Here is a 26,097-nt window from a genome sequence, read left to right as displayed (position 1 = left end):
CTACTTCCACCCATAGTCCACAAAGCACACACTACAACTTGACGCTTAACTACAGTATATTATGAACTTATTTTTTGGGTCGCTGTGGGTGAGGTTTCGATCATAGACTTCGGGGACATGCATACCCCTCATCCTCATTTTTCCCCAATCGTCCCCGAAAACGCCGTGGTAAACGGCTATCGTTCCTGTAAGATTTGTGAGGCGCGTTAGAACGCGCTACCCTTGTATGTGCGCTGCGTCCATCTGCGAGCGGTCGAAAATCAATGAGGTCTCCTCAGCATCCTATTCAAGTAAACGAATAGTGAATAGGCTGCTGAGGAGATCGGATAATATACACCTAGGGCGGTTCCGTTTTCACCGGCGACTACGGGAAATTGAGCGTGGCCAGAAACATACTCGTAATCTACAACTCGTTCAATATTGCCTCACGTAGGCATCAACATCCTCAGTTCCATGATATGCTTCTTTTATGCAGAGGTGACTACAGTAAGACGCTGAAAGGTCGCTAAAAAAAATTCCAACCTTCTCGAACAGAATGTTTTTTTTTCGCAGTACGCAAAGGTGACATTACAATTGACGCCTAAGTACGTCTCGTTCGCTCTAAGACAAGTTCTTAAGAATTCGTTCAAAACATTATAATTGACGTCTAAGTGGGTTCGGTTAAAGTAGGACGAGTTCGCGAGTTCGCTAAGAGACCTCATTTTGGCCCACCTCATTTTCTTCCACTCGTCTCAACTCTTCTTGTGCTTGCTTGGTCATTGCTCTACTGCTATCAATGCGCGATAAAAAAAGAGTCATAAGACCGAAGCGGTTTTACGCGGGAAGAGAATATTTGCGGATTAAACGCTTTACTCCGAAAGTAAGAAAAGGAAATAGTTTGACGGATTGTTTAGTTAGATATAAGCATGGACTCTCAATGGTTGTTCTTTATGCTAGAAGTCTTAGAATAAAGAGAGGAGGCAAGAGAAGAAGTGTTTGGCTTTCGAAGAGATCAGAGTAGAAGTCGTAGATGATTTTCTCCATCCCCCTTCTCGATGAAGTTGTTTCCTTCGGGTTCCGGAGAGCAGTCATCCTCGTCCTGCGACTGACGAAATCTCGACGTGCATAGCGGATGCTCTTCCCCGCCTCTGCAACTTTTCAGCCAGCACTTCTACTCTTCTCTCTTTAAGGTCTTCCTTTATCGCCTCTCTGCAAAGCCCTGCAAGCACGGGCTTGAGTTCTTGGTTCCCTGCAGCTCGTGCTGCTCCACACTGACATATCAGCTCGAGAGTTTCAAGAGACAGACGTCTCTTGGTGGTTTTAGAACTCTCAGCCTTCTTCGCACAGTTGTGAAGGTGTTCAGCGAGCCGATCATACTCCTTGTCGATGTTGTCCATTGCGGAATCTTCCCAAAAGAAGGCTAGCGTAGCGAAGAGATCCCAGTTAATGATAGTTCTGGGATTTTCCTCTCTGAATTTGGCGGCTTTATCTTCTCTCCTTGGGAAGGGAAATCTTCCTCGGAGGAGGCGATGGTCCGATCCCGTATAGAACTTTGGCACAACAGCGACGTTCGTCAAGTAGAACCTTTTCTTGACGATGACGTTGTCTATTTCATTACGATATCCTCCACCGGGTGACTCCCACGTCCAACGTAGAGAGGAGGGCTTCTGGAATTGCGAGTTCCCATGGATGGTCTTAGTCGTCATGATAAACTCGAAGAGCCCCTCCCCTGTTCATTCCGTTGTAGGTCATGGGTCCCGATGTGAAGTTCCTCGGGCGTTCGTTTTGGGCCAACTTTGGCGTTGAAATCGCCAATTGTGACCTTGTAGAAGGCATGATCTACGCGGTAGAACTTTTCCAGGTCCGTATTAAAGCTTCTCCTTCTTCGTAGCTTGATATTGGAGCGTAAGCGATGAAGATAGTCAAAGCTGGTGTTGGACCACATCTTCTCATCCGCATACGTCCGATTCGGGTCGTAAGTTCAATCTGAATCCGGAATCAGGAGACTCTTTTCTATTATTGTGACATGCAAAAAAAAAATTTAAAACCCATGGGCAGGTTGCGAGCCTCTAGTCCCATGAGTTTTTGGGAGAACTTCCATTCTCCCGGAGTGGACATGTGGAGCTTGTTTGCTGGACGACTCCAAACCACCTCCCTTGCACCTCCCAGTCACTTGATTGCAGGCTCTTGGCCGGGCTGACATGCAGGATACAAGAATGTCATGACTCAGTCCTGGCTCAGCAGAAACATGGAGTTCATCCCCTGAATCCACCCACGTCTCTGGGCAAGCACAAGGTCGCTTTTTGTCCGCGATATGCCCCCTATCCGCCACCCGGGGACGCGCCACGTAGCCTCGCGAGTAACCGGCTGTGATCCCACTAGTATAACCTCTCTACATAAAGGAGATTCGTGAATATATAACCGATACAACCCACATAACCAGAGGAGGAGAGAATCGTTGCGAACACAGTTAAGAAATGGTGCCAGGTTGTTACTTTGATTAGTGTATCTGGAAACGGTTTTCTTGCACTAATAGGTCCGAATTAGATCATGTGCTCAGTATTGGTGACGCTAACGCTAGTGGTTTCCGAATGGCTAAAATTCTTGGGGAGGTGTAACAGTCAGCGTTGAAGTTTTGGAGAAAGCGATCGATTTGAGGATAAGGATAGCCTGCGGCTGATTTTCACTATGCCTGTGCAGTTTGAAAGAAAAATCCTCCGCTATCTCGTATCTAATAGGGCAGGAGAACTCTGCACTGCAACGTTTTATCTGAGTACAACTTGAGGATAGCCTGATTCTCTTTAAAGTTAGTTAGGAAAGTCCAAAAATATGAGGAAGAATTCACTACTTTTTCTCAACTGGATAACAAAAAAAACTAGGGAAGGTAGAAACAACAAGTTTTGCTCAGATATAGATGAACTTAGTCTATACGACAACGCGGAATTGTACTACGCGAAATTTGCTGTGAGCGTCGAAATTAAGAACACGAACACTTGCGCAAGGCTGCCACAGGCTTTCACAGCTGCGCGGGCGGCCTAAGTGGCCGGCACGGTTGAGCGTAGCGGTTGTGATCGTGTAGGCACCCTTGCGTCAGCAATATTTCCATTTTTCCTGATCGCGCAAAGGTTGTCCGGTGGGTGGGTCCTGTTTTTGCAAGGCCCTCGAATAGCATCGCATAATCCTTCGAAAGACTTTGTTAAGAAGTCTGATCACTGTGGTCCTCCTGCGATGCGTTTGAGATCGCGTGGAATCCATATTTTCCTCCTGCTTGCGAGAACCCCAGGTTTCTGAAGCGTTAGTTAAAGCAGAAAGAACAGTGATTTTGAATATGTGTGCACATAGCAAGATTTTCTTAAGGTTGGATCGAAACGACATAAAGCTCGGAAAGTTGTGAAGGCGGCTGAGCTTGAAGCGACGCAGTGTTGCATAGCGGTTGGGATCGTGTAATCACCGCAGACGTCCGATTCGAGTCGTAAGTTGTTCGAAAGAGTCTGCTGTCTCTACCGCACCGCTTCGAGTGCAGCTGCTTACGTAACTGTCCGTGGTTCATGTCGGTTTTACCAACTATAGTCCTCTTCTCTCTATCCTCAATGATTTCTCAGGGAAAATTTTCATTCATTTTCTCTTCATTTTCTCAAAAATAGCTCGTTAGGGGCACATTTTCTGTGAAATACGACGTGAATGTAGTACAATAATGGTGAGTGTAGGCAGATTAGTTGTATCGACGAATGAATTGAGATTTTCTTTCTCAGATTTGCACAGAGAGTTGTGCATTTTCACTCTCATATTTGTGAGCCATTATCGGGTCAAAACGATAATTTTCTCAGATTTGCACAGAGAGTTGTGCATTTTCACTCTCATATTTGTGAGCCATTATCGGGTCAAAACGAGAAGAGAACGGTGCAGTTGCGTAAAGCTGCCCGTATTAGTTAAGAGCCGCGCGCGCGCGCGATTTGGTGGTTCTGCAGTTTTGGTGTCTATTGGCTATTCATAACAGTGCGCTCAATAATCACCAAATCCGCAGAGCCGCTAAAGTGCGCGCCCGCGCGGCTCTTAACTCCGCAGGCAGCCTAAGCGGTTGCGCTCGAAGCGGTGCGGTGGAACGTAGCGATTAAGATCAAGTGAGGACCAATACCACTACTGTTCTCTGCTGCAGTTCTCGATGGTCTCAGCGCCACTCACTTTGTCCTAACCTCTTTGGGCGCGCTTTCGTAACTGCTTCATGTCGTTTTGACTCTACTATACTATACTCATCCCGACCCCTTCCTAATTGTGGAAAGGTGAGAGCTCCGAGGATTTCGGTGGAAACAGACTTCAACACGGCACATCTATGAAGAAAGTAAGTATAAAAACTAGCGCGAAGAAAAATCTGAAAAGGGAACAGGTAATGTGAACATCGACTTATATAGTAAACATGGAGAAAAACATATGTAAAGCAAAGTCTAAGGTCTCTGGCGTATCAATCCACTTGAGATGCGCCAACACGTCTTACTGTAAATATTAGGGTGTTCGGAAAGTATCTGCCGAAAATTTCATAGCGCAGATTTCTTGAGATGTTCTGGAAGTTCTCGTTTTAAATATATTATATAAGGGCACTACCACTTGTATACACATAACATATCTAGCTCCCTCTTCCTCGCCTGTTTCATCATAGAATGGCCGAACATTCCACCCATATTCGACACGTGCTCCTTTACGAGTTCGAATCTGGCCACCCCGTTGCTGAAGCCCATCGAAACTTAAGTCAAGTATTCGGCACTGAAGCCCCTTCTGAACGGTTTGTGCACGCCTGGTTCCAGCGCTTCAAAACCGGAACCAAGAAACTCGAAGATGAGTCTCGCTCTGGTCGACCGACTGCAATATCGTTCGACGAACAGAAGAATCTGGCGGAGCAGCATCCATATGAAGGTCTGCGGTATTCTGCTGCCAGTCTTGGCAGTTCGCTGTCCACCGTAAGCAATGGACTGCGATCTCTCGGAATGGTGAAAAAGCTCGGTCAGTGGCTCCCACATACATGGAGCGACGGCAACAGTCAAGACGCCTGGACATCTGCACTCAGCTGCTCTCCAGAATACGTTTTACTGAAATTTGTGATCGTTGATGTATTGAAACACGTGTTGGCCTATACAGTGATTTGCGGGGGCCAACCGATGCGCCAAATCAGTGCTTTTATCCCCCAGAGAGAAGTCTGGCAACCAAAATCGGAGCCATGAAGAGCTTGGAAGGCATCAGGGTGGTTTCGAGCCATCAACCATGCGGACCTCTTACCCACTGCGCTACACCCGCTCTGAAAAACATACGAAGATGAGAAAAAGAAGAAATATCTATCATGATAGTGCAAACAATCGGAACTTTCACGTGGACGTGTATATTCGCGTTTGTGCGACGATCGCACACCTATCGCCGTCTTGTGAAGTGGAAAACCGGAAATGTACTATCTGTAGAGAACTTCAGCTTGATTATGTGAAAACGGTTTTTCTCATTAGATTGCTGCAAGCAAAACCAATCTAATAAGAAATTGAAGCTTGTCTTCTACCTTCAATGAAATTTCGATCTTCAGTTGATCACGTGCAAGTAAAAGAGATGGAGATGAGAGAGCAATTTTTCCAGGATGAGTAAGCGTGACAAAAACTAATCGGATGATTATTGCGAGATAAGAATGCTGATAAATTGAGCCCTCGCCAAAAACTTTGCTCTATTTCCACATGCTTGGGACGTCACCTTCCGGCATGAAAAGTGAGAAATTATTTATGACGTTTCCCCAACACAAGCTAAAGTCGTACGATTTTATATCGTTACCTCTTCTAGAAATTCTCCCTTCTCAGTATTGAAGAAAAATAATAGACGTTATGAAAGGAGTGTAAAGTATATTAAAGTGTTACGGAGAATATGAAAGTATATGAAAAAAATCACGACAATGTAGTTATAATACTTTAGTAGTGGAGAAAACTGCTGAAAACTCATCCGCACAGCGTAACAATGTCATGTGAAACAAAATCACAAAATGTCAAAACGAACAACAGCAATTTTAAAATCTGCAAATAACTGAAACTAATTTCTGTTAGTAAAGTCGATAAAATTCATATTCCTATCCCTTCTCTTCCTCAGAGCACGTTTTTGGTGGTTTCTCTCTTTTTCTGTGTCGTATTTTCCAGAATGACCTATTCCCTCCAGCATAAGCTTAGATATTCTTTATTCTTGACTGCCGGCTATTAGCTTTTATGGTACTTCCCTCGAAGTATCAAGCATCTCAGTGTGCCCCTTGCGCAATGGATGGTTACTTTTTACGAAATTATTCAAATCGGAATTTGAAATCAGGACCAGTCACTCTCGTCTCATTTAGTGGCTCTTTTTCATGTTTTTAATTTTTGATACCAAATTTAAATCATTTGTACTTTGAACACTTCATAGTATTCATTTTTTCATTTACTTAGTCTTTATTTCACATCTTTTGTAATTATTTAATATTTCACGGCTGAACCGAAGAAGAAACAAATTTGGTTCAATATTGAACAGGTACACCTAATAATAAAAGTAATAAAGGATAAAGTGTCTGACGTTAGCCGATCCGCTTGGAATGCGTCCCCACGTTCACTTCAATTCAGAATAGTTTGAGGTTTACGAACGTGTAACTGGCCCATACAATGACTTTTGGTGGCTAGGCGATGTGTCAAGTCAGCGTTTTTATTCTCCCAGACAAGTCAGGTACCAATTTATGGACCCCGGAGGGATGACAGGATTGGTGGGCACTAGGGCGGATTCGAACCTCTAATCGATCGTGCAGGAAGCGGAACCTCTAACCAAGTACTACAAGTAATAATGCAGGTAGTAGTTCTTAAAGTGTTACGTCTGTCCTTAACAGTAACGGAACATCTTATGATATATGGAATAAATAAATTAATTAATAAATATCGTGATCGATGCTCGACTTCTGAGTTTGCTTCTGATAAGCACATCGGCCTAATCTCTGACCTGGGGCGAATCACGCACGCTGAGAACTTTATCAACGGGTGAAGGCATATTTAAAGCGTGTGGTTCTCTGTTTGCACGAATAAGTGCGTTCTCACACTTATTGTCCCACGTCATGCCTCGTTTCCAAGGAAAAGTCGTCATCATTACTGGTACTTTTTAGCTTTCCTCGCTTCATACATTTTTCATACGTATCCATCTTCTTACATTTGCGTTTGAGGCTCATCTTCCGGTATTGGAGCTGGCACCGCTGTACTTTTTGCAAAAGAAGGTGCTAAAGTCACAATTACAGGAAGAAAGAAGGATGGTTTGGCGGTAAGCATGAATCCACTCCATATCTGAAATGAACATTTTTCCCTACATTTATACACGTAAACGTTATTTGTTAGGCTACTAAGAAGGCTATGCTCGAAGTCGGCGCCAACGAGGATCACATCAATGTGGTTGCAACGGATGTGACTGACGCCCTAGGTAGAGAAGAACTTATCACAAGCACCATCCGAAAGTTCGGACAACTCGATATTTTGGTCAGTTTTTCTTTTTTTCAGAGGCGATTGTTCTAAAAATAGTGTATGAGGCTAACCATTACTTCTGGCTTCCATGATCCCAAAACCTCGGTGGCTGTTTCTTTTAAAAGTTTTCAGATCCATCTAATATTCTTTGGTTTACCTTGGAATTCTCTTGTTCCCACTTTCACAAATTTCCTGCTGGGAAAAAAAGAATTGAGACGATCTTTGGTTTTGTGTTCTTTAGCTCTAAAACTTGAGACCACATTGTCGCGGCGCGTTGAGGAATTCTTTACTGAACGAATTCTCTTGCTAAGCAGCTAAGCAGCTTATAACGGGCCACTTTCACTTTTTCACGCTCACTTACGTGGCGCCTACGGAGGTGGTGCGTCATTAAGTGCTTCGTAATAAATTTGATCTAAAGGGCTGCTTCTCACGACAACGTAAGCACAATTAGGGGGAGTTGAGCGTGATCGATCCTTTACTCGTGATCTATACCCCTAACCTTATCTTTCTGTAGGTAAAGATCTCAACATCGCCATTTTTGGAGCATAATTCTTTAAACGAATGGGAGCATAGTCAAAATTTCATGTATTTTTAGGTAAACAATGCAGGCGCAGCTTTTTCCGGAGGGAACGGTGCAACTGGACTGGCCGTAAGCACAGAAGTCCTCGACCGAACCATGAAATTGAACGTGAATAGGTGAGATCACCGCGCAGTACCAGTGTCCTTCTTCTGGATTTTATTTTTTATGGTTTTTTTTTCATGATTTTCGGTGATTTTCAGTGTGATTGAACTGATCCAATTGGCAAGACCACATCTTGTGAAGTCGAAGGGAGAAATTGTCAACGTTTCCAGCATTGCTGGTTTGCCGGCTGCAGTGAGTTTCCTTAACTGAATTGATTTTTTAGGAGGGTGAAATGCATTATCACATTTTTTAGCAGTGTGGTTGAAATTTTTCTAATGAAATCAATTCCAGCACTCATCAGTCCCCTATTACGCCATGGCAAAAGCAGCACTGGACCAAATGATGCGAGCGTTAGCCATTGAACTCATAGCTGAAGGAGTTCGAGTGAACAATGTCAAGTAAGACTAGAATAACAAATTTTGAACCAACAATCAGGCAGTTATTCACTGCAGCACAGATGATGCAAAATAACGAGAGAACGTCTAAAATCGTTGCATTCATCTTTTTAGTCCTGGCGCTGTCTCCACAAATTTCACCCAAAACTTTGGCCTCTCTGATGAACTAGCTCAAAAGGTATAGTTTTATAATGATCGTCTCAAATATTTTTAAGTAAATCTCCTGCTCATTGTTTGTAGCAGATTCACTCCATATAGTGGACAAAACCTTACACTCGGTACAGTTGCGTAGGCGGGTGCGCTCGAAGAGATACGTGGGAGCCAACGGTCGGGATCGAATGGGGAGCTAGTTTAATTCGGACTGGTGAAATGAGTGGCACTGATGAAGGTCCCATTTCGGCCTCAACCGATAGCTCCAGCGCACCGCTGCAAACGAAATCGCCTACGCAAATGTATCAGGCCGTTTTGACTCGACTATACTAAGTGTGGTCGATATTGTTCCCATCACTTTCACCGACCAAGCACGTGCGATAACCACGCGACTTTTCTGATAAATACGACGACTTTGTGAATAAGATTCACGTCTATATCTCAGTCGAAATATTTTTGTTTATCGCAATATCGCGCAGTCGTTTAGGCGTGCAGCGAGTTGCTTAAAGGCATCACCCCACGAATCTGGGGTGGTGCGGATTTGAGGTGGAGAGTTGCTATACGGGGTCGTACATTGTGAAGAAAAGGGTGACTTCCTAATTGCCATAAAAACGACCAGGAAGATGCGGCGCATGCACAAGACTGGCGCGCTCCAGTCGAACTCGTTGTAGAAAATAGCGCGCTGGAACGCTCGAAGCCCTATCTTCCGGGCCGTTTTTTTTACGCTAATCAGGAAGAAATAGACGGAATCACCCTCCCCTTCATAATCTACGACTCCGTATAGACATAACCCACCTGAAACCCGCACCACCCGAGATTCGTGGAATGATGCCTTTAAATACGCAATTAAGTTTGGAACTGGTCAGGTGATGGTCCCGCCACATAGCCTACAGTAACTTTGTAAAAAAGAGAAACGAACAACGCGATGTAAAGGAGAAAGCAGCCGATTTCTGATCGAAATATAGGTGTCCACTGCACACTGCGGCAATCCAATCCGCTTGCGGTAGTGAAGCTATAAATACTGTTTGCCTGTGAAATAATAAACTTGGTTAGCACAAAAAGTGGGCGAAAAGGATTGGAAAAGCCACATTTTTTTTTTCAAAAATGATGTCAAACAGAGCTTCCCAGCAAGCAATATGAATACTTATCGGTACTCCAGAAGATGATATTTCAGAATATTTCAGAGGTACGCACATTTCGCTAAGAACCGTCACGTACTACCATGCGGCAAAGTTGGTAGCCCGTCGGATATCGCGAGTGTAATCGCATTCCTAGCCGACCGCAGTCAGTCCTACTACATCATTGGACAGACGATCGTCGCCGACGGTGGGACGTCACTTGTACTCGCATTGAACGGTGCCAACGATTCCCTCGCTGAGCTTATTAAATAATTTATTTCTGTTGTCATCTTTATTTTCAATGGAATTCGCAAATAGTTCATTTGCTTTATTTTTGTTCTGACCTCATTTACAGTAGTCAGTAGATAACTGTTCCCCATGTTCAATTTGTCATGCTAGATACATATCAAAACGCTTCTTTTACACCAGGTTGCACAAAAACAACATTGCCTCCACTCTTTGCAAATATTGAGTCAAACCGCTAGACCTTTTACTTAACTATATTCGAAGACCCACCCCAGTTCTTCGTCGTGATTCCCTCCTATCACTAATTTTGTTCCTGACGGGGTTTTATCGACCAATGCTGAACTCTATCGGCTGGTCCAACTATCTACTACATATAATGAAATATAATAATAAATACTACCTCAAAAATGTTCGTGTTTTCACAGCTTCGTAACATAAATCGCGATTACCCTTACTGCACGACATCTACACATCTCATACACATGCACACAAAAGCGTCAGTGTTGCCGAATTTCTATGTCAGGATGTGCTAAAATCGCATAACATAGTAACAACCACCCAACTATTACTAACAAATAATTGACTCTACAGTACGGATGGATTACAGTGAGACGAGATCGTCAGAACTAATTCCGTGCCAAGAACCATAGTGTTTTTCCGTAATTTACACAGCAGATATTATCACTGACGTCTATACACGGCACAACAACGTCCCTGGAATTGATTTCTTATCAGGTTCGTCGAGCATGCTACTTCCGCCCATAGTCCACAAAGCACACACTACGACTTGACGTTCAAGGACAACATATCACAAATTTGTTGGGGTCACTGTGGAATAAGGAGGTTTTGGTTATAGATCTTAAGGAATACGCATACTCCTCACTTTCATTTCCCCTAATCCCCCTCAAAAACGCCGTGGTAAACGGCTATCGTTCCTATAAGGTCTGTGAGGTGCGTTAGAACGCGCTGTCCTTCTACATGCGCTGCGTCCATCTGCGAGCGGTCGAAAATCAATATGGTCTCCTCGGCTATCCACGCTGTGCATAAATATTGCTTTGCGAAAACATAATGAAAAATGGAGTGATTCCATGGTCTGATGAGACTTTGTGCCTTGTTTAGAGAGTGAAGACGTGAAAAAAACAATCACCGCGATGCGAACTTTGATGAACTTTTACGGAATTGCACAATAAGAACCGTATGGTACCAGTAGGGGCGTGTGTGGCGCAGTCGGTTAGAGGTCCGTTGTAGCCAGTGCAAACCAAGCCTTTCATCCCTCCGGGATCGATAAATTAGTACCAGACTTGAGGATAATAATAGAATATATAGGATAATAGGATGGGAGGATAATAATAGAATATATATATATATATATACTGATATGACATTTGCTTTGAACATTTAATTTGAACATTTGACTTTGAAAGTGATTGCAGAAGAGAAACATCTCTGTATAAACCCTGTATATATATATTCTATTATCATATTATATATATTAATATTATATATATATATTCTATTATTATCCTTCCAGGCAAGTCTGGTACCAATTTATCGACCCCGGAGGGATGAAAGGCTTGGTTTGCACTGGCTACAACGGACCTCTAACCGACTGCGCCACACACGCCCCTACTGGTACCATACGGTTCTTATTGTGCAATTCCGTAAAAGTTCATCAAAGTTCGCATCGCGGTGATTATTTTTTTTCACGTCTTCACTCTCTAAACGAGGCACAAAGTCTCATCTGACCATGGGATTACTCCACTTTTCATTATGTTTTCGCAAAGCAATATTTATGCACAGCGTGGACAAATTGCTCTGCAACACCTGTAATATTCATGAATTTAGATCGTATTTCTTCACCTGCGATGACCGTTTCCATTGGATTCTATTCACTCAGCATTTCTGTGGTTTATGTTGGCTCGAATGAACCATCAAATCGGCCCGATCTTTGTTCTGGTAAAAACCACTCCTTCGGAGAACTTTATCGACGGACGAACGCATACTTAAGACGCGTACTCTGTTTGCACGAAAAGAGCGTGAGTATATTTGGACTCGTAACATGTCTCGTTTCCAAGGAAAAGTCGTCATTGTTACTGGTAAGCTGTTTAATGTTTCCATATTCTGTTCAGTTGATACATATTGATTCGCCATTAAGGCTCATCTTCTGGGATCGGAGCTGGGACGGCTGTACTATTCGCCAAGGAAGGTGCTAAAGTTACAATCACTGGAAGGAAAAAGGATGGTCTTGCGGTGAGTGCGGATTCAACGTACACTCTATATTTGTAGATGTCAACACTGTTTTTTCAGGGCACTAAGAAGGCTATGCTCGAGGTTGGAGCCAACGAGGACCACATCAATGTAGTAGTTGCGGATGTGACTGATGCCCTAGGTAGAGAAGAAATTGTCACAAGTACCATCCAAAAGTTCGGAAGACTTGATATTTTGGTTAGTTGTTCTTTTTTTCAGGGGCGATTAGTTCTCCTACCAAGTTGTTTAAAAAATATTGAAAGAGGGTGAACCTTACTTTTGGTTTCAATGGTCACAAAACCTAGCCGCCAGTTTCTCGTACTTGTTTCAAAATCTAACCTATATTTTATCATCTTTTGGAATTGTTCGGCTTCCACTTTCACATAATTTTCTCGTCTATAAAACAGAACTGGAGCGGTCCTTGGCTTTATGACCTTTGAAACTTGAGACAACGTTGTCGCGATGTGATAACAATCCAATAGTGAACAAAGACACACATTTTGAAAGATTGCGACAATACCGGGATTATTTTTGTGGAAACAGTATTGATAGGATAACAGGCGCAAACTGCATGTGAATGAAGGAAAAACAACATTCTAAAGAAAAAAGGAAGATTACAAAGATGTACTCTATCCATGAAGACTTTTTGCAAAGATAGCATGCATCACAACGAATATCTGCTGCACAGTCTGTAATTTGCAGATCAACAACGCAGGCGCTGGATTCGAAAACGGTTCAATGAAAATGGATGCGAACACGGATCTACTTGAAAAAACAATGAAAGTGAACGTGAGCAGGTGGGATCATCTTGGAAATCAGTGCTCTTCTTTCTCCTACGTATCTTCTGCTTTCCAGCGTAATTGAACTGATTCAACTGTCTAAACCACACCTTATAAAGGCTAAAGGCGAAATTATCAACGTTTCTAGCATTACTGGTCTGCCGGTTGCGGTGAGCGCACTTTTTCTATGTAACTGGACATTCGTGCAGCAATTGTACTGATATATTCCTGAAGAAATCCATTCCAGCATTCATCAGTCCCCTATTACGCCATGTCAAAAGCAGCATTGGATCAAATGATGCGATCATTAGCGATTGATCTTATAGCTGAAGACGTTCGAGTGAATAACGTCAAGTAGGTGAACAACATCAAATATTAATTCATTAGACTTTTTGCACGGCTAAAAGGAAATCCTGTCAGTTATTTTTATCGTTTCAGTCCGGGTGTTGTCGTTACACAGTTTATTCAGAATATGGGCGTTCCCGACGAAATGGCTCAAAAGGTATAGTGTTACACTTCAAACACCATTTCAAGTACCAAGAATTTTTTGTCCGTGAGTTGTGAATGGGTACTTCTCATTCCTTACTATGTATAGTCGACAACTAATGTTTTCAACTGGAGCTGCGTGACGCGTCCCCCACAACGAACCGCGTTTTCTTTGCTCGAGACTCGCTGCGATTTCCCTGTGTGATTCCAAGCGCATCGCGGTCACCTATTTGGATATAATGAGCGAAAAAAAAAACTTACTTAATCCAAAATCACCGCCAATTCAAGGCTCCGCTTAGACTAGCACAAAAGCTGATAATAGTTGGAAAGAAAATGTTCATGACCAGTTGGATGATAATCAAAGTACAACCACTAGCAGAACACTAGGTCATTGAGGAAAACATTCGAACTATTAGAGAATAAGATAACGCCGAAACGTTAGCTGTTGCTTAAAAAACACGATCAATACCAATCTTGGCTACAGCTCAAGAAAATCAATTAAAAACTACGTTTCAACATACTGAGATTCAAAGACAGTCGAACATGGGCAATATTAGAGAATCTGTTTGTGTTATGACAAACTATGGGCTATCACAGTAGGCAAGCACACACCTAACAACCTTCCCAATAGCTCTTTTAGTAATTTAGAAGAATAAACATTATTTCCAGATGTATGACAGTTTTGCGAGCAACCGCGCTGTGTTACCATGCGGCAAGGTTGGTAATCCGTCGGATATCGCGAACGTGATCGCTTTTCTTGCCGACCGCAGTCAGTCCTTCTACATCGTTGGTCAGACGATCGTCGCTGACGGTGGAACATCTATTGTACTCGCGATGAGCAGCGCAAACACTACCTTTGCGGAGCTCCTTAAATAATTCTTTTTCTGTTCATTTTCTTCATTTTCCCTGATAACATTATTGAAATACATATTCGTAACAATTATTATATAATTGTGATAAGTCGCTGCTGGTTTCTTCTCTTTGTCATTTTAAATACGTATCAGACCTTTCTCGCTGTGAGTTACTCACATTGTGAGATTCGCTTCACTCTTTGCGGCCACTAATCCTAAACACCCTCGATTGAAATCTACCTTGTTCTTTCCTTTGCACCTTAAGAACTTTTACTAAGATCACTTTTGTGTTACTACTGACCAGAGTTAATCTTCCTCAGTCCGTCCAGATAGATAATTTGAATAAGCATGTTCGGTTATTCAACTGGTACATAACATTAAGTATCTATATTTCATGTGTTCAGTACAGTTTAATCGAAAATTGGCTCCTGCCTGCAATCTTGCTGTCCTTGTTTGCAAGAGGATTATGTGGCGTACTGCGCAGTGATCAACGAAAAACTTCGCTAGTTTGTTTGAGCATCATCTTTTTCTTGTGTCAAAACAACATTATGTTGTCGGGTTAGTTCAGCGAAAGTACATTATACTGTGAACATTGATAACTAGCTTTGGCGCACTAACGAAATGTATTACATTAAGCACTATAAACTACAATAATGTTGTTTATCTAAAGAGAGAGGGGACCGGGCGGCAGCATATACAAGTCTGATTGCTTCCTGCTCGTGGTGGTCCTGCTTTAACTAGGGTGTTGAGTGTACGCATTGGAAATGCACGAGCTATATAACTTGCACAGTTATACGCAGCAAAATTCCCATTCATTGCAAAAAGGTGCTGTCGTTCAGCACATCGCCAAAGGTTATAACCTGAAAGGTCAGCAGGTCGGCCCGTCATCAATATCGGAGACTACATTATCTACTGCTGATGCTGATGAGAAGAAAGTAGGCGCGATAACTGTGAAGAACGATTACAGCAAAATGGTGGAGGAATTTGGCTCAACGTCGCCTAGTTGCGCCTTTCTACGAGCGCATGATCCCAGATGACGTAAACTCTAGATCGTAATTGCCAAAGGACCTATGTAAACGGAATAGGAATGCGTTCTATGGTGAACTCAATGTATTGAGGTCTAACATACAGAGGCAGCAGTTGGTCATTGTCGGAATTGATGCAAATGCAGAGATAGGACATAAACGACAATCTAGTGTGGTAGGAAAATGGTAGTGTCCAGAGGAGCGCACGTCGGATAACGGTGACCGTCTCGTTGATTTATGTGAACGGACGGGCCTCATTACCGCTTCCACATTTAAGAGGAATTATCGACACCACCGCCGTGGCAAGGTTCAACCCTTTTGACGCCTGTAGAGGGGCGCATGCCCAAGTTGAGAACTCTCAAACCTAAGCTCAACTACGCTCTGGCGAGGAACATTGCCCAGTTTAATATCCGCAAGTCTAGATCTGACGACTGTCCAGCCCTTCTCAGCTTCGGAATGCGGAGTAGAGAAAGAGACGAGAAAAACTCCATAAGAAAAGAGAGGAGTTTCTCTTCAACCGAAAATCTACATAGTACGTCTAAAAGATAAGGAATGCAGAACGTATCGCCAACATATGACTATTCATTTTCGAGTATGGACCAGAAAGATCCAGGACACTGCAAGGGAAACGCTCCCGGTCTATTGCCGCGGAAGAAGTTTATGTTCACATCTGCGGAAACAAAATCCACATATAACTCTGTAGTGCCGTTCGCAGCACTGGCGATCGAAGCGAGGAAAAGGGTTTGAGAAGAAACCTGCGTTGCCAACCGCAACGAGACCGCCAAAGGGAATGGACGCCAAGAGCGGAGGAGTTTGAGAATGGAGTGGTTGTCGATGAACCAGGACTAACATATTCGAGGGTTCACTTCAAGACTTTGGTGAACCGGCAAGCTCTATCAGTTCCCAAACTCGAGCAAGTTCATAGACTGACGTATGCGGTTAACGAGGGATCGACAGAGTCGGAGGTTCTCGTCTGCATCCAAAGATGAAAAATGAAAAATTTTGTGGAGACGACGGAATCAGCGCAGAAATACTGAGATACCTTCTTTTGTCTGGGATTCGTGGGATGACAAAGATCATTCTTTGGATATGGATCCATGAAAGGATACTTGGCTCGTGGAGACACGCTATCATAATTCCCCTCCACAGGAAGTTATCCGTCACTGACCCTAGAAACTATCGAGGAATCTCTTTGTTGCGTGTTATGTACAAAATACTAAAGCGGATTATCCTGAACCGACTCATTAAACATCACGAGGGAACAATTCGCGACGAGCAAGCTGGCTTTCGTCCTGGCCGATCTACGACTGACCAGGTGTTCATCGCCAGGAGAGTAATCGAAACCCGGCAGCAACATTCGAAGCCAATGCAACTAGCTTTTCTAGACTTTGAAACCGGTTTCGACTCTCCTCATCAAGGCCGTCTTCTCAACGCATTCCCAGCCGATTGAAGGCTAAGAAAATTTGTTCGCCTACTTGATGACATAAATCAAAGAACAACTGCTGCATTTCGAACACAAGCTGGATGTACAACACCGCTTGAAGTGATAACTGATACAAAACTTCAACATGTTTTAGCCTTGTATCGAAGCTGGCTGTAGCCTATCGACTACGTCTACGCCCTGATAAATGCAAGCATCCCTGGATTCCTTTAAGACTTCGAACGGGAATCAGGGTAGGCAGAATGGCGATCGAACTATCGATAAGTTCTGTTATCTGGGCTGCATGCTCAAGAATAGGTACGAGAAAGATATTCAGGAAAAATACGCTAAGGCCGCAGCATCTCACTGCTTAACGAAACGTCTGTGGTTGACCCCTCACCAAAGACGTCAAGTTGCGAGTCCACCTATTCGCGACTTGCCCCATCATGATGCACAGATCGAAGATTTGGGCAGCACCGAATGTGAGATGGCGAAAAGGACTCGCCGTGGATAGGCAGTTCAAACGAGACTGAACTATCCACGTCTAGTGTCCTCAAGTCCTCTTAAAGGTAAGGTAAGGTTGTAAGGTTTCGCAGGATATATAATAGCGACGAAAGGATCGATTCTGTGCAGGCTCTCCCAGAAGATCGAGAGCGTTGGGGACAGCTATATCCAAGGAACGTCACATCACGGACCCTGGCAGTTGTGTCAGGCGATAATATCAGTCCGGCGATTATGTCAAGTAAGTCATTTGTGGTATAAGTATCTTCAGTCCGGCGATTATGTCAAGTAAGTCATGTGTGGTATAAGTATCTATTTGACAAATTATTTGTTGGAATTTCAATATATATGTAGATCAGGTCTGTCTATCTTCAAAACAATGAAGTTGAATAGTGTTTGGTTTAGTCTCTTATCCAGTTCCTACTCATAGTCTCTTGAGATTCAGTCTGAACATATCCTGTACAAACATCCAAAAATTCAAAGATCTAATGCATTGTGCTTGCTCTCAAAACCGATTATCGTGAGAACTCAAGAAGGTATTCCTTGTATTAAAAGAGCTATGCGCAGAACTATGTTCAAGAACGACACACCTCGACGAAGATGCGGGCAATCGCGTCATAGCACCCCGCTGATTAAAGGCATCACCCCACGAATCTGAGATAGTACGGATTTCAGATGGAGTATTCGTATATGGGATCGTAGATTATGGAGAAAAGGGTGATTCCGTCCATTTCTTCCTAATTGCCGTAAAAATTGGCCCGGACGATACGGCTTCGAGCGATCTTCGCTATTTTCTAGAGTTCGATTGGAGAGCGCCAGCCTTGGGCGCCGCCGCATCTTCCGGACCGTTTCTTACGGCAACTAGGGAAAAATGGACGGAATCATCCCCCTCTCCATAATCTACTATCCCGTATACGAATACTCCACCTGAAATCCCTACCACCTTAGATTCGTGGAGTGATGCCTTTAAGTCAACTACGTCATCTAAAGAGATTATGATACACTCGGACCAAAATTACCTGATGTCCTGCTAATTTCACAGGCGGCGTGGTGGGCGGAGCTAGCAGTTGCGACCGAGGCGGGTCCTCGCTTGCTAGAATCTGATTGCCAAAGTGAGCAAGCTCCCTTCGATCGCAGCCGCTAGTTTCACCAGGGCTCCATATTGACAGGTAATATGATACATACAGACATTTAATATAATACATATAATGTTCAAAAGCAAACCCATCATACAAGACTTCATGAATCACAGACATTTCGATATAATAGGTAGAAAAAGTGGAAAACTAAGAGCTAAGAACAAAATACCGAATTGGGTATCATTTTGTTCAAGTGATACATAGTCGCATCTAAACGACATGAAACATGGTGTAGGCTGCGTTTGAAGCGGCGCGTTTGGAGATGGCGATTGGAATTGAGGTGGGACCTCGCAGCAATGAACGGTGCTAGCAAAGTTCCGCTGTCGATCCAATCCCCTTTCGCGTCGCTTCGAGTGCATCCGTTTCGGGAATTGCACCGTATAGTCGGGTCAAAACGACATGAAGCACGGACAGTTGCGCAAGCGGCTGCGCTCGAAGCGGCGCGGCGGGGCGTTGCGGTTGGGATCGTGTAAGGATCGTCGCTACCGCCACCCATCTCTGCACATCGCCACGGTCCCACCTCGATTATAACCGCTGTCTCCGAAATTCCGGAAAGCGCAACTGTCCGTGCTTCATGTGGTTTTGACCCAACTATACTTGGTTTTGAAGTGACTATAGCAGAGGAACATGTATGCCACAAACCATAATTATCACCATCGCCACCCTTGCAAAGCAATTTGTGTTGGGACGATTTTGTTGACTGAACAATGCAGATGTACGTTGTAAGCAAGTAAGTTCTTCATTTACACCCATAAACTAGATATTGTAGAAGCATAGGAAGTAGATAAACGCCATCTTTTAACATACTAACGTCTGCAAATGAGTTCAATCTGGTGAAAGTCGTTTTTCTTTTTATCATATAGTCTTGAGCATTTCTTACATGCAACGAACTGGTCTTATTCAGGAAATATACCGTCTACTGCAATGCGGTTGAAGGCAGCAAACCACGAATCCGAGTAGGTGCGGATTTCAGGTGGAGGATTTGTACACGGGATAGTAGATTATGGAGAGGGGTGTGATTCCGTCCATTTCTTCCTAATTGCCGTGGAAAACGACCCGGAAGATGCGCACATGCACAAGGCTGGCGCGCTCCATTCGAACTCTTTGTGGAAAATAGTGCGCCGGAACGCTCGAAGCCGCATCTTCCGGGCCGTTTTCTAGGGCAATTAGGTAGAAATGGACAGAATCATTCTTCTCTCAATAATCTACGATCCCGTGTACGAACACTCCACCGGAAATCCGCACCACTCCAGATCCGTGGGTGATACCCTTAATAATTCTGTTAATAGAGATGGCCTTCCCATCTCTTGCCATAATGTCGTGCATTTTAGATTTCAGTCTTGCCTGTCTATATTTTAGAAGATGACATTTTAAGTGAATGTCTACGTCTGAGATTGTCCTCAATTCTTTGAAGTTCGATCATCATACTTCATTTGCAGGGAATAGATGTTACGGTCACTAGTGGTGATTCTTCAAATGGATGAACATATCTGCAAAAATCATGAAGGACTCGAGCATTGCTGTTGGTGAGGCTCTGAACGAGTAGCTCCTAATTATAGAAGATTAATTAATGATTGCGTTCCAGTCCAAATAACACTAAATCAAAACTGAAATTTTTAGTTCACAGATACCGAGATTCACATTCTGATCGGCTTTATGATCCAAAAGTAAATCTATCAACCCCAATTTTGTGTTCTGCAAAGCATTCTATTGAAAATGAACGTTGGATATCAATAACTTTTGATGTGACTCCAGTATTTATATTGCAGCCCGCTGTCGATTATTTCCACCTATTTGTTAGGTATTAGTACTGTTTCAAGGAATCAAATCTGCGACTGAGCACATATGCAGAAAAATGGGGTATCGATCCGTTCAAAAAGGTGCGTAGCTATGGGCACAAACTAACAAACGGCTGCAAGGGCTCTTTCATTTGTTTCCATTCACGTTTCCTCTTGAAAGAGAGTGGTAGAATCCTCTTTGTGGGCCTTGCAATCCCCTCATCACCACTCCTTTTTTCGTTATTCCTCTCAAAGAAAAATGAATGCACTATACGTGCCATTTTTCGTGGAAAGAATAAAATTAAGAGTTAGTAGAGGAGAGTACTTAAAGATATAACCACAAAATAAATGTCTGTAAAGTGTTAAGTTCAGTATTATTTACGACAGCAATTTCGCTACTTTATATATATATATATATATATACATACATACATTATATATATATATATATATATATATATATATATATATATATATATATATATATATATATATATATATATATATATATATCGAAGACCCATCTTTGCAGCGCGCCATAGTCCCACCTCGATTCCAACCCCTGCCTTCACCGCACCGCTTCGAGCGCACCCGCGGTAGCAAGGCGCAGCAGTGGAGCGTAGTGGTTAGGATCGAGGGAGGACCCTTGCTAGCACCATTCCTCGTTGCGGTTCGCGAGGTCCCACCTCAATTCTAGCCGCTTTCTCGAGCGCAGCCGCTTACGAAAAAGCAACGTCCTTCACGTCGTTTTGATCTTACTATAAAGAAAGGATGAACTCAGTCCACTTGCGATGTGCCAACGGGTTTTACTGCAATTCGTAACTGTTAAGGTTTTGGAACGCGTGTTCGCCTACCCTCCCCGATTTTACTGTAAAGTAGAGCATAAAGTAAAGAGTCGTAAAGACATAAAGTCGGAGCGACATCCTTTAACCGAACAGTGTGGGCTCAATCAGGTTAGAGCAAAGAATAAAGTGGAATCTCGGTCAACTAGAAGTACTCACAGAAGTGTCGCCGTCACTCGCCTGTAGAATTTTGCTTCCGACTGCATCTGCTTGCAGAAAAATGTAAAAAAACATCAATACATAGCAGAACAACACATTGCACGTTCTACGTGTAACACAGGAATTTGTGAGATAAGAAAATCGCCTAGTCAGTCGTAGAAACCAGGGAATTCCCATTCCACATTGAGAAGCTGCTCATTGGATTCCATTCAAAAGATGCTTTTGCGGTTATTTTCACACCAAACTGCATTGCGACAGTTTTGCAAAGGTTACTCTTTGCTCACTAGTTTTTTTTTCGTTTTGACTATTAACGAGTGCTGTTCGTGCAAAGGCAAATGATGACAAATCGTTTGAACTTTGGTAAATTGTTTTGAAACAGGCACCTCGGGAATATATAGGAGGCGGTCCTAAGTAAATCTGCTGTATTTCAGCAGTCGCTATGTCGCGTTTCATTGGGAAAGTCGTCATTGTTACAGGTAAAATTCTGAAACTTCGGTTTTTTTTTCCGGGTCGCTAGGTTACAGATCGATTTCTTCGGTTACAAATAACATGTTTGCATCTCACGTATATGTAAATAAGAATGGCCTCCGTAATCGACCTCTGTTTCAAAATAAATGGCACAAATAGTGCCGAATTTGTTTAAATTTGTTTGTTTAAAACATGAACTCAGTCATAGTCTAGATAAACATAGGCAATGATTAACTAATAAGGACTGGTACGAATAGAGAAGATGACGATATTCATAGGGGATTTTAATTTTTTTTCTGCAATCACTGCCGCCACTCCACCACGACACACCACACTCCTTTTTTTCTTTTTTTAAGTGCGTTCTTGAGATCTTCATCACCTTTTTCTTGCATAAGTTAATCTTTTTTTTTGGATTCAGTTGTCATGTTGTATTGGCCGACTTAACAAAACTGAAATCAGCACCCATTTCGTTTTCAGCAATGAATCAGTCAGTAAGTATATCTTTGTATTGGTCGTTGATAATGCTTTTTTCACCAAAGGTTCTTCCTCTGGTATTGGAGCAGCGACAGCTGTGTTGTTTGCGAAAGAAGGTGCAAAGGTGACAATTACAGGAAGGAAACCAGACGGTTTGGAGGTAATCGTAGTGAGATTAAATGATTTTTCTTCCCTTTTTTTGAACGGCTTCGGCTACAATTTAGTTCTGTCGATAAATATGGAAATCTATAGGATCTTTATGTATTTGTAGTCGATGCGAGAGATTTTTTTCTTGCCTTTACGAACAACTGTTGTGCAGAAAATTGGCTTTCGTACAGATTTTAGAAGTGTAAGAATTTGTTTGACATTGTGATCTGTTAATGGGGTGTTGATATTGCGAGGACTTCACTTTTCTCCGTATTTTCTACCAGCTATCAATAATTCATCTGATCTTATAAACAACTTAGAAAAGATCCTGAGAAGAATTACTTCTTGCGAAAATAAAAACCTGAGAATTTTCAATTTCAATTGCTTTCACGATGATTAATTGCAGATTCCTTTTAGGCTACAAAACACTCTATCATTGATGCCGGCGGAAAAGAAGATGACGTAAATGTCGTGGTAGCGGATGTGACCGACGCTGTCGGAAGAGAGCAAATTGTCTCGAGCACAGTTCAGAAATGGGGAAAGATTGATGTTTTGGTTGGTTTGATTAGTGGCTAATCTGTTCAAAACACGAAGTCAGTCATAGTCTAGATAAACAATGCTGGTGGCTTGCTACATGATGACAAAGGTTGCGGTGGTGTAACCGCTAGTGTTGAAGTGTTGGAAAAGACTATGGATTTAAATGTTTACAGGTGATTTGATGTTATGCTATAAGGATTCTTATTTGCGATCTTTTCACAATGTTTCTTGTGCAGATATCTTGTCATTCCAGCCCAAATTTGAAGAAAGAAATACTAGTAGTAGTTATGTCTAATAAGCTGTTGTTTGACGTACTAATCATAACCATCACATTAGAAAAAGGAGTTTACTGCTGAGATGGTATACAGTCGGGTCAAAACGACATGAAGCACGGACAGTTGCGTAAGCGGCTGCGCTTGAAACCGCGTGCTGGAAAAAGTGATTGGAATCAAAGTGGGACCATGGCGAACTACAGAGAACGGTGGCGGTAGCGGGGATCTTCACACGGTCCCAATTGTATGTAGATATCGTATTGGTTGCTCGTAAGCGGCTGCGCCGCTTCGATCGCAGCCGCTTGCGCAACTGTCCGTGCTTCATGTCGTGTACACCTAACTATACTTGTGTTTAGGATCCTCACAAATATTGTATGTAGATATCGTATTGGTTGTTCATCTTAGAGTGTTCAAGAGAGAAATACTTCCAGTGCGATTCAAATGGTTCAACTGACACGTCCACATTTAGTAAAAGCAAAAGGAGAGGTTGTGAATATTTCTAGCATAGCAGGGCAACCTAAAGGGGTAAGTTTTGATGTATGTCCATGCATTTTTTGTGTTTTATTGTGTTTCTATTCCATTCCGAGTGATATGAGTTTAGACACCGAAGTTCATGTACTACGCGATGGCAAAGGCTGCTTTGGATCAGATGACACGCGCTCTTGCCATCGAGCTCATTGCTGAAGGAGTGCGTGTGAACAGCGTCAGGTAGTTGATTGTTTAGATATCCTTGTTGATGTCGTTCCTCAATGTACACTGATAGTCTGGAACAATAACTTATTCTGAATTTTAGTCCGGGTGCTGTTCTAACAAAATTCTGTCAGAATGCAGGAATGTCGGATGCAGATACCGCAAAGGTGGTATAATTTGGTTCTTTTTTAATGGTTTTAACAGCCAAAATTTGTACCCAAATTATTGCAGTTCTACGAGAAATTTGCAAGCTCAGAACATTCGTTACCAATTCGAGAGATCGGACAACCAGAAGATATAGCCAATGTAATCGCATTTCTGGCGGATCGCCACGCATCGCGGTATATCATCGGCCAGACAATTATTGCTGATGGAGGCTCGATGCTTGTGATTGCAGCCAACGCAACTTCTTCTGCCGGGCAAAAGTAATCTAACTATTTCCTGTCGCCATTTTTCTAGTCCTTTCAGTGCGCTAATCGTTTGAAATGTTCGGAATATTTGAGAGGATTCATTACATCAGTCTTGTGATGCACATAACATATACGAACATCGAATAAACGTGTTCACCACACCTGCGGTTCACGATGCTCCTTTATTTTACTCATTGGGAGGTCAAACTACCTGCTTACGTATATGAGGTGAGGAGGCCGCCAGAATAACCATATCTTATGTATCTTATGCAAATTGTCGCTTCTCTTTAGGTATAGTCTGTCATTCATTGTTTCTATAAGTACGGTCCTTCATAACAGAGCAAATGAGTGTTTTAATGCGAGGAAAAAGCTAATATTTCTTCTCCACAAAACACTCTGTTTTGTTGCTGAATATTGTTGGTTGGTGGTATTGGTGATGAATCGATATCGACAGATCTACCAATACGAAAGCTTAGATTCTAAAACAGCACGTATTGTTAGTTTCAACTAGGATTTTCTCATTATGAAAAATTGTATCCGCTGAAAAGTTTTTCTTCCAAATCCACATCGAGTTCTGCATCGATGACACATCGGAGTCTCGAACTCAGCGTTCATGTGATCTGGGCTGGATTATATGTGAATCAGCCATCTCTCTCAGCCGAGGATTACTGTTTAAGCTTGCGCCACCGTTATTTCAAGAAGTTCGCGCTGGTGCAGGAGCTGATGAAAGTTCAGTCTTACTTCGCTTCTTTTAAACGTACAACCTCTATTTCGACGACCCGACAATTCTTCTTGCTTCTATTCGTTCACAATGAATCATGCCGAATTGTTTATGTTTCGCATTGTATGTTGTCTAACTTTGCATCTGTTTTGGTTTGGGTGAGATGTATCGATCGAAGACAAATCTATGGTGATGTATCCGGCGATCTGGAGAAGTATCAAGGAACTGACGGAATTAATGGTGAGCTGCTATTCCGCATAGCTTAAAAAGAAACTCTTGGAACTGTCGAGAAAGTTGTTCGCTTCATCTTAAATGTTGCGCTGATTGTCGTTTCGTTTCTTTAACAAAAAGCACAATCTGATCACAGATTTAGTGGGCTTAACTACAATCCTTTTCGGAACGATCATAGATAGTAGACAAAAGGAAAGGATACATATACTGGAACAATTTTGTACTCTCACCTTTTATTGTTACGATTTTGGTTTATTCCTACATGAAACGTGTTGGTATGTTTTTGATCTCCTTTGATCTCATTTCTCTCTTACTTCGTCTAAATTACAGTCGAACTTTAACCGAGAAAAGCGAGGCGTTCCCTCTAGAATCGATACTGTAACAGAAATCTTCGCGTGACGCTAGCTGGCGCTCCTTTCCGTGAATGTGTCCAATTTTTCTGTAGAGAACTTGCGACTTGCACTTTTTGTGAGAGATCCATACATTTCACCTTCGGATCTACTCGTGAAAACTCCGTCTTGAACTTTTTTGGGCATGGATATGAATATAACAATACAAGAATAACTCCACAATTCTACAAATAAACTTTGTTTAATTCTCTAAAATTTCTAAAAGTAAAACAAGTACACACGAGATTCGATATAGAAAGCTATGGGTGTCATAGTTCCAATTGTCTTCACGATTACAAAAATGTTAACCGTGCGTTTGCTGAAGGACTTCCTTGAGACTATGTAGTAAAACTCGTCCAAAATTGAAATCGAAATTTATAGCACGTTTTATATAAACATATTTCATATGCGATTCATGCCCACTACCACTATTATACAAAAGTTATGCAAAGTTATGAAAAATCCTCAAATTCACTGTTG

General features: G+C 42.5%; 7 protein-coding genes across 10 annotated transcripts; 6 read left to right on the top strand and 1 right to left on the bottom strand.

Annotated features, from left to right (window-relative positions):
- Positions 1-1,067: 1,067 nt before the first annotated feature.
- On the bottom strand, positions 1,068-1,685 carry RB195_017203 (uncharacterized protein; the record flags this gene model as incomplete). The annotated part of the gene is made up of 1 exon (XM_064184099.1): positions 1,068-1,685. One exon carries the CDS (start codon positions 1,683-1,685, stop codon positions 1,068-1,070), a length of 618 nt encoding a protein of 205 aa, XP_064039980.1.
- Positions 1,686-4,634: 2,949 nt separating this feature from the next.
- On the top strand, positions 4,635-5,192 carry RB195_017202 (uncharacterized protein; the record flags this gene model as incomplete). Its single annotated transcript, XM_064184098.1, has 1 exon — positions 4,635-5,192. One exon carries the CDS (start codon positions 4,635-4,637, stop codon positions 5,190-5,192), a length of 558 nt encoding a protein of 185 aa, XP_064039979.1.
- A 1,871-nt stretch (positions 5,193-7,063) lies between these two features.
- Positions 7,064-10,078, top strand: RB195_017201 (uncharacterized protein; the record flags this gene model as incomplete). Its single annotated transcript, XM_064184097.1, has 8 exons — positions 7,064-7,100; positions 7,169-7,263; positions 7,338-7,475; positions 8,056-8,156; positions 8,241-8,334; positions 8,434-8,540; positions 8,652-8,715; positions 9,872-10,078. The coding sequence occupies 8 exons, from the start codon at positions 7,064-7,066 to the stop codon at positions 10,076-10,078; spliced, it is 843 nt and encodes a 280-aa protein (XP_064039978.1).
- A 1,884-nt stretch (positions 10,079-11,962) lies between these two features.
- On the top strand, positions 11,963-15,451 carry RB195_017200 (uncharacterized protein; the record flags this gene model as incomplete). 2 transcript variants are annotated; one of them, XM_064184096.1, is made up of 10 exons in its annotated part: positions 11,963-12,007; positions 12,060-12,147; positions 12,207-12,301; positions 12,359-12,496; positions 13,001-13,095; positions 13,154-13,247; positions 13,325-13,431; positions 13,516-13,579; positions 14,233-14,388; positions 15,254-15,451. In XM_064184096.1, the coding sequence occupies 10 exons, from the start codon at positions 11,963-11,965 to the stop codon at positions 15,449-15,451; spliced, it is 1,080 nt and encodes a 359-aa protein (XP_064039977.1). The 2 variants fall into 2 exon arrangements, with proteins under 2 accessions (XP_064039977.1, XP_013296218.2); XM_013440764.2 differs by lacking the exon at positions 15,254-15,451 and having other exon boundaries at positions 14,233-14,439.
- A 1,192-nt stretch (positions 15,452-16,643) lies between these two features.
- Positions 16,644-16,889, top strand: RB195_017199 (uncharacterized protein; the record flags this gene model as incomplete). The annotated part of the gene is made up of 1 exon (XM_064184095.1): positions 16,644-16,889. One exon carries the CDS (start codon positions 16,644-16,646, stop codon positions 16,887-16,889), a length of 246 nt encoding a protein of 81 aa, XP_064039976.1.
- Positions 16,890-17,067: 178 nt separating this feature from the next.
- Positions 17,068-17,373, top strand: RB195_017198 (uncharacterized protein; the record flags this gene model as incomplete). 2 transcript variants are annotated; one of them, XM_064184093.1, is made up of 1 exon in its annotated part: positions 17,068-17,373. In XM_064184093.1, one exon carries the CDS (start codon positions 17,068-17,070, stop codon positions 17,371-17,373), a length of 306 nt encoding a protein of 101 aa, XP_064039974.1. The 2 variants fall into 2 exon arrangements, with proteins under 2 accessions (XP_064039974.1, XP_064039975.1); XM_064184094.1 differs by having other exon boundaries at positions 17,164-17,373.
- Positions 17,374-21,494: 4,121 nt separating this feature from the next.
- RB195_017197 (uncharacterized protein) lies at positions 21,495-24,300 on the top strand (the record flags this gene model as incomplete). 2 transcript variants are annotated; one of them, XM_064184092.1, is made up of 10 exons in its annotated part: positions 21,495-21,546; positions 21,710-21,754; positions 22,286-22,380; positions 22,785-22,922; positions 22,977-23,077; positions 23,608-23,701; positions 23,778-23,884; positions 23,970-24,033; positions 24,098-24,207; positions 24,264-24,300. In XM_064184092.1, the coding sequence occupies 10 exons, from the start codon at positions 21,495-21,497 to the stop codon at positions 24,298-24,300; spliced, it is 843 nt and encodes a 280-aa protein (XP_064039972.1). The 2 variants fall into 2 exon arrangements, with proteins under 2 accessions (XP_064039972.1, XP_064039973.1); XM_064184091.1 differs by having other exon boundaries at positions 24,098-24,295.
- Between the last annotated feature and the right edge of the window lie 1,797 nt (positions 24,301-26,097).

Source organism: Necator americanus, chromosome II, assembly GCF_031761385.1.
Source record: "Necator americanus strain Aroian chromosome II, whole genome shotgun sequence".
Taxonomy (NCBI): Eukaryota; Metazoa; Nematoda; class Chromadorea; order Rhabditida; family Ancylostomatidae; genus Necator; species Necator americanus.
The sequence above is the reverse complement of the archived record's forward strand: the minus strand, read 5'-3'. Positions and strand labels throughout refer to the sequence as shown.